The following is an 8184-nucleotide window of genomic DNA, read 5'->3' on the forward strand; positions in this document are numbered from 1 at the left end:
ATAAGCATGAAATTAAAGAAAAAGCTTGTAACAAATCTTAAATGTTTGAATCCAAAACTAAAATTATAAAATTTAACACAACACATCAAATTGTTTAGTTTAATAATTTTCCAAAATTTATAAAAATTTCAAGAATCAAAAGTACACATATTAATTAAGTGAAAGTTAAATGTACTTAACCTGAAGTTACAAGGACTAAAATCGAAATTTGTCAATATTTAAGGAATAGGGATTAAAAGCACAATTTTCCTTTGTAATAAAATAGGAGTAACAAAAAATAAAAATAAAAATCGACGAATTCCATAACCGAGAGGCGCCGGGTTTGTATTGCTGAGCGGATAGCCGGATATGGGTTAGTAAAAAAACCAGTGGCAGCAGTAGCAATACACAAGACTTGCTGAAAAAATGGCTGGTGCTCTGTCTCCAGCCACCACTCTCCGTCTTAAACCCTTCTGCACTGTACGGTTCTTCACTAATTACCGCAAACCCATTAAAATCTTAACCCCCAATTTCCACTCTTCGTTCCCTCTAAAGCTGCACACCAGCTCAACTCCAGCACCCTATTTGTGCCGTCAACGGAGCTTTTGCTCTGTAGTCTCCGCCGCTATTTCCTCCGGAGAAGCAGTTGAAAAATCCAAATTTGAGCAAAAAAAGGATATAAAAACTGAGCAAGTTAGGGAATTTAAAAAAAGGTTGAGCATTGCTGACATAAAGGGAGGGCCTGACGAAGGTTTGGACCGGCTGGGGGAGACTTTGGTGGTTAGAGGTTGGGTTCGCACGGTTAGGGCTCAGAGTAGCGTTACGTTTATTGATGTAATTCCATAACTTGAAACTTGTGGAGGTTCTTGTTTTGTTTTATTTTGGTTTTAGCATATGTGTTAATTTGAGATTGTAATTTTTTTGGCTGTTTTGTTTATGTGCAGGTTAATGATGGTTCTTGTCTTTCAAATATGCAATGTGTTATGGGCTCTGAAGCTGAGGGTTATGATCAGGTACTGAATATGTAACTAATGTGTGTTCTGTCTTTATAACTATATATAGAGCTATCAAAAAGTACTTTATGCAGGTAAGTGCAGTAAGAGACTTTATGTGGATATTATTGAAACTGTTTGTAGCTGTACTGAGTAAGAGGCTGGCCAGCTTAATAATGTTAGAAATTACACTGGTCTTTATTTTGAGCTGATCACTTATAATCATATACTCAAGTGCGTAACTTTTAAAATGTACAGTTTGACATCTGCCGAGTTGCATTTATGTGGTATATATTATAATAGTAAAGAAAGAAATTAAAAAATGATAGGTAGGTTCTCAAGAAAGATGATTTCTTTTACTGATCCTTGTGAAACTTGGTTTTCGAAGCTTGAGGAGTTCAATGTCGAAGGAAAGATCTTCTGAAGAATTGTATAATTTAGCTACCTCACACTTAGACATTGGACATGGCCAAGCATTCACTTAGAGAGCCGCTTTTGTATTGCATTACCTAGGTGTCAAACAACATGCTATTCCACTTGGATAGCTATTCTTGGGAATGCTTAGTTCTTATGTGATTTGAAGTAGGTTATGAAGGTGTCATGCATGTGTCTGCTCTTTGCTATTTTCCTTCATGTGGTTCAATAGGTACTAGATACGGTACACAATTGTGCTCACATGTCTCGGATTGCTAACAATAAGTAAAATATAAAGGTGACTTTGAGGTGCACGCAAGTGGCCGGGATACCATCGCTATAAAATGAATACAAATGTGATCTCAGTAAACAAAGATTAAAAGAGAAAACGAGAAAAAAGTTGGAGGTGGGATTCAAAAGGAAGCTATCACCATGCATTCTCTAGAGTGACTTTTCCTACCTTTTGCTTCTTCTTGTATTAGGTGTTTAGAGTGCTATTTTACGAATAAAACTATGACTAGCTTCACCAGTTGAGTTACAGCAATCGCCTCCCTCAATCAAGAGGACATATTTTATTTAATCTTCACATAAAGTTCAATGACTAATTTCTACATGGGCGGACTTGTGGGAAGCAATGGATCAGCAGAAGTTAATTTACATGTCAGATCATGTATCAAAACACGTTCATAGTGATTTAGTAGTCCAAGGAAAAATTTATTTCTAAAAAGCTCCGGATTGTACCTAGTAGATAGTAAAACTTTGAGACCATCAAAAAACATGGATGTAGCTTTTTTTTTCTTTTCTTACGGTCCTTTCTTTCTCTTTCTTTTTTCTTTGAAAGATGCTTCTTACTTGGGAATTATCTTTTAAGGCTCCAACATTATTGATAATTTTTTTAAGGCTCCAGCATCGAAGAATCATTAGAAAAATTATAGACTTTAATTTCATGGGTTATTTGAGTTGTTTGGCCTCTCATCTTTATCTACTTTAACTTTGTCTGATGCTTTTCTTACAGGTAGATAATGGTTCAATTTCAACTGGTGCATCAGTATGTATAGAAGGTACTGTGGTCGGCAGTCAAGGATCAAAGCAGAAAATAGAGTTGAAGGTTCAGAAGCTTGTAGTGGTAATTGATTTTAATCTAATTCGTCAATTTTCTATTGCTTAAGTATACGAGCATGCTTACACATCCTTAAACCTGCAATTATATTTTTCTTCAATTGAAACTAGCCTTGAATGCCTTTATCCAAAATATTTGCCTTGAACCTAAGAGCAGCTACCTTTCACTGAGGATACTTGACTTAGTGATTTGTAAAGAGAGGAAATGAGAAGCACAAGACTAACTGAAAACTGAGTAAATGCCAACAGGAATGATGCACGTAATTATAAATTTTCTCTGTTATGAATAAGCTTATCAATATTTTTGCTGTAACTAATCTAATCCGTAATGTTGTTATATTTGTACAATATGTACTGGTCATTTAATCACTATGCTTGCTCGTATTGGTTTCCTCACAGGTTGGTAAAAGCGATCCTTCTTTTCCTATCCAGAAGAAAAGGGTCAGCAGAGAATTTTTGAGGACGAAAGCTCATCTTCGCCCTCGAACTAATACTTTTGGTGCGGTATGAGTTAGGACTGCTGCAGTGTTATTATTTGTAGTTTTCAAGTTTCTCGTTTTATTTTACCCAGATACTCTGAGGAGGTTTTGGAATATCCATGTAGTTTGCTAGGGAATGGTGCTAATTGCATGTAATTATGCCCTATGCTATTTTGTGATCCATACTATAGGTTTGTCTTTTTTACCTTCTTACATGCAGTACTCAGTTTTCCCTTTCAATAAGAACAAAAATATAACTGGTGATTGGAATTGAATGATAGAATAGTTACATGAGACCTATATGCAAGTAAATCACATTGGACAGCAATTCTTCTCGGCTAGTTCTTCAATTCAAGGTTATTGTCCTTTTCCAAGGCAAGTAATGCTGATTCTTTAAACACCTATAACTTACATTGCCCGAATCAAGGAGTTCTATTCTCCTTTTGTTGGTCGATTTTTCCTAGAAATGATAAATAATTGGATTACTATTAGGAGTAGCTGGTAGCTGGATACCATTGATGTTGGCAATATAACCAATAGGCTTGACATTTTGAAAGGATGAATTATTTTCTATTAACAGCCTTAGATTAATATAAAGGGGTGATTGGCTTGATTGGTAAAATCACTCTTAGGGTGTAAATACCTTGGGAGTTAAATCCGGCAAGATTAGAAGCCATTACGTTTCCTGTATATATGATAGATTTCTCTGTTTCTCTGGATATGCAAACTTCTATTGTAAGTCTTTTTTATTTGTCGATCCCTAATTTTATGTCCGCTTATTTCAGGTTTCAAGGGTAAGAAATGCTTTGGCCTATGCTACACACAAGTTTTTCCAAGAAAATGGCTTTGTTTGGGTCTCAAGTCCAATAATCACTGCTTCTGATTGTGAAGGAGCTGGTGAGCAATTCCGTGTGACCACCTTGGTATGTATATGTTGATTTAATTAAAACACTGACCTTGGTTGAGGGCTAGAAGGATGTTGTATTGGAAGTTCATAATTCTACTTAATTGAATTTTGCACTGTCGAAGTGTTGCATTTTAGACTGTTAATACAAAGAATTAAAGCTTAGTCTACTTATAGTCTTGCAGAAATCCTGTTTGTATTTGCCTTCTATTGGACATAGATGGTTTCCTATGACTAAAGTTTATCTTCCTCTTTCTTCGTCATTAATTTCTTTTTCTTGCCCCTGCGCATATGCTTTGTAAGATTTTTTTTTTTTTTTTTTAAAACTCCAAGTCACGATTTTATTACCATTCCAATGCAAAAGATACAATTTGAAGAAGGAGGGTATAGCCTAGCCTTCTATATGGATTGAGAATTTGACACAACAAATTCATACAATAAGTACAGAATTGATGGGATTATCTCCACACCAACATGCCAATTGGTAATGAAGTTGAGAATTCATGGTGGTTCTTACACTATGGTACTTGGTCTTCTCTGACTCGGAATGCTGAAATTTGCCATCTATCTACATTTAGAAGCCCTTTGACCTGCCGCGGCAATGTATCAAAATAAGTGAAAATATACACTTCCTCTAATTGGTGACTTAGAGAAGCCATCTTGTCCGCAACTTGATTTGCTTCTCTAAAACAATGTCTAATGATTAGACCCTTTTGTAAGATATACTCCTTGCATGATCATTTCTTTTTAATTCATCCAAATGCCAACAATACTTTGTTCAATTCAAATAATGAAACAGAACTTTGCTTATAATCTTTCTTATGAAATATCTCTTGTGCTGAGTAAGATGTTTGTTTATCTAACAGATTCCAACCTCCAAAGAATGTGGAGATTCACCAGTTAATGCTATCCCTACTACCGAATCCGGTTCTGTTGACTGGTCGCAAGTAAGTAAATCAACATCTAGGGGGCTTTGTCCGTTTTAGAGTGAAATTTATTAGCTAGCTATTTGAAGTCTTTTGCTAGTCGATATCATTACTAGCAATATAAACTTCTTAAATTCTGAAAGTTAATAGGTATATGCACTCGATGTTGGATTTTTGTCATAAAACTGTCTTTTTTTCTTCTTGTAAATTACATCTTTTTGTTGCAGGACTTCTTCGGGAAACAAGCTTTTTTAACCGTGTCCGGACAACTCAATGGCGAAACATATGCTACTGCTCTCTCCGATGTAGAGTCTGCTGTCACTTCTCAATTTCATATGCTACTGCTTTCTCTGGCTTATAACTACTTTTCCAGCTTGATCTTTCCATCACAAAATCGTTTCATGCTTGTCTTCATTGCTCTCAAAGTCTAACAATGTCGTATATCTGTTTCCAGATCTATACTTTTGGCCCCACATTTAGAGCAGAAAATTCCAACACTTCCCGGCACTTAGCTGAGTTCTGGGTAAGCTTACATTCGAACTGATAAAATGTGGTGGAACTTCTCTTTTATTTCTTTCCTTGTATGCCGGCACACTAAAATGTTGACACTGATTTATATTTTATAAGATGATCGAACCAGAACTAGCTTTTGCGGACTTGGATGATGACATGGCCTGTGCTACTGCCTATCTCCAGTATGTAGTATGTTACTTTTCACATCTTGCTGTCCTTTAGTGCATATTCATAACTTTGGTCTCACAATTAGACTTTTGTATTGACGTAACTCTGCTTGGAAGGTGCAATATGTGTTGGAGAATTGCAAAGAAGATATGGATTTTTTCAATACTTGGATTGAGAAAGGGATCATCAATAGACTAAGTGTATGAATTTCTACGTACTCTATGCGTTTTCTTCCCAAAATATTTTCCACAACTGTGGTGCTGTACAGTGTGCACCTAATAGTTGGTCCAATTGTAATCATAGGCTCCCTGCAGGATGTTGTTGAGAAGAACTTTGTGCAGTTGACGTACACGGACGCCATTGAGCTTCTATTAAAAGCAACAAAGAAGTTCGATTTCCCAGTATGTCTGCTTTATTTGCATGCTTTCTCACTTACGGCTTCCCGTGCACACTCCTGCTACTTTGCCTAGAAAAGTAATGGCTGCCTCTGCATTTGATAGGTGAAATGGGGATGTGATTTGCAAAGTGAGCATGAACGATATATCACCGAGGAGGCTTTCGGTGGATGCCCTGTAATTATTAGAGACTATCCGAAGGTTTAATTTCCTATCAAGTTGCATTTATTGTGCAAACTCTATGGGGATTTCAGATAGTTGTTGTTCCTTAATTCAGGACATTAAAGCATTTTACATGCGGCAGAATGATGATGGAAAGACTGTTGCAGCCATGGATATGTTGGTACCTCGGGTATACTCTAGAAACTTAATCAATACTTTAGTTTGTCATGGAAATTTTTAGTTTGCTTTGACAAGTTGTACAACTTAAAACAAATGAGTATTTTTCATTAGCTGTTATACATTTGCACCGACATACACTGCTTGCAGCATCAAGGATCTGATGAGACATAAAATCCCATATTAAAGGCTTATTTTTATGCTGAAACAAGCATTTCGAAAATTTGTCACATGTATACATTCTATATCCATATTGATAGTACATTATAACCTGTCAATAAGTTAATCCCTATAATGATTTGTCTGACTACGCTTTAACCAGTAGTGGTGTCTGTACAATAATCAAGTGGTCTCTGTTTTCCTTTTTCTCTTTTTTTTTTCCTTTCTGAGATAGGGCATTCATAGTAGAAATTACAGTATGTTATTTATAGCATGAACTACTCATATATGAATCTGAACTCTGAGCATAGCCACTGCGCTATTACAGTTTTGGATTGCCAGAAACTCACTAATGCTATTTCTTTTACTATGTCTGCTTAGCTGGTTATGCTGTTTGTGGTTGATTTAGCGCTGTGGCTTCCAATTATCAATTAAGTTGTACCAGTTAAAGTCATGATGTCTAATATTGTTCTAGCTCAATGTTTCAAAATGCTTTTTTTATGTCAGGTCGGGGAACTTATTGGTGGAAGTCAAAGGGAGGAACGCCTTGAATACCTAGAAGAGCGCTTGGATAACTTGAATCTCAACAAAGAAAGCTTTTGGTGGTATCTTGATCTGCGCCGTTATGGTTCAGGTGGGTGAATTTGTGATGAATAATGAAATTCACATTTTTTACTACTTGTGCATAATTATGTGCATAGTGATGCATGTCACTTTATTTTGGATGCTACATGCTAATAGTGCTACCTTAAATCCTTTAACTGCAACTTGTCTTAGCGATACTTTCCTGCAAGTCCGTTATGAGAAAAGACGACAGTGAATTTGCACCGCCAATGTTCATCACCTCCTAGTTTACATTTTAACGAAACAGATTTTGATTGGACATCTCCTTTTCTTATGTTGTAGTTCCTCATGCTGGATTTGGATTAGGCTTCGAAAGGCTCGTTCAATTTGCGACTGGAATAGACAACATAAGAGATGCAATACCTTTCCCTCGGACACCCGGCTCTGCTGAATTTTGATTTTTGACACTCTCAAGTGTACTATTAATATATCTTGATAAAAAGCTGGATCAGTCAAAAAGGTGCAATTTCACCAATACTAGGTTTGGAAGTTAGTCATTGTACCATATCAATTTTTTGTGTTCATAAAGACCTGACAAGTTGCTCGGTTCCTAACTTACCGTGCCATTTAAAGGAAATCAATTTTTGACTCTTACGAGGTGCACGTTAGACCTTTTTTCTCCATATCTTTTATTTCCTTTCTTTTTCTTTGTCTCCTTTTTGCCCTTGAAGCAACACCCCACCATGGACACCCCCTCCCCCCAACCAGCAAAAACAAATAAGTTGGTTAAGTGGCATGTGACTTGTGAGAAATGAAGAAACTAGTTAAACTATGGTGTTAATGTCAAATCATCAGCCTTTGAGCGAAGACTTTTTTAGTAAGTTAACTCTTAGTTACAGTTCGTGCGGTTCATATTTAAGGTGTAATTCAACTCTGCATTACTCAAATGCAACATTTCAAACTATGGTGTTAATGTCAAATCATCAGCCTTTGAGCGAAGACTTTTTTAGTAAGTTAACTCTTAGTTACAGTTCGTGCGGTTCATATTTAAGGTGTAATTCAACTCTGCATTACTCAAATGCAACATTTCAATCTCGATAGTTCCCCCCCCCCCCCCACTCGCACCAAAGATGTGAGGGGAAAAGGTTCTGAAAATATGCTACTTGAGAACTTTGTTTATCTCTGTTCAAAAATACAAAAAGCAGCCTTTGGTTCAGTAAGAGCAAGAAATCT

At 36.3% G+C, this 8184-nt stretch overlaps 1 protein-coding gene across 1 annotated transcript; it reads left to right on the top strand.

Annotated features, from left to right (window-relative positions):
• The first annotated feature begins 253 nt into the window (after positions 1–253).
• Positions 254–7603, top strand: LOC107809566 (asparagine--tRNA ligase, chloroplastic/mitochondrial). The gene is made up of 15 exons (XM_016634225.2): positions 254–813; positions 924–992; positions 2401–2511; positions 2904–3008; positions 3769–3906; positions 4754–4834; positions 5041–5118; positions 5268–5336; positions 5441–5515; positions 5611–5694; positions 5809–5895; positions 5995–6090; positions 6167–6241; positions 6895–7021; positions 7294–7603. Exons 1-15 carry the CDS (start codon positions 406–408, stop codon positions 7407–7409), a joined length of 1719 nt encoding a protein of 572 aa, XP_016489711.1. The 5' UTR covers positions 254–405; the 3' UTR covers positions 7410–7603.
• The last annotated feature ends 581 nt before the right edge of the window (positions 7604–8184 follow it).

This window comes from Nicotiana tabacum, chromosome 4, assembly GCF_000715075.1.
Source record: "Nicotiana tabacum cultivar K326 chromosome 4, ASM71507v2, whole genome shotgun sequence".
NCBI lineage: Eukaryota > Viridiplantae > Streptophyta > Magnoliopsida > Solanales > Solanaceae > Nicotiana > Nicotiana tabacum.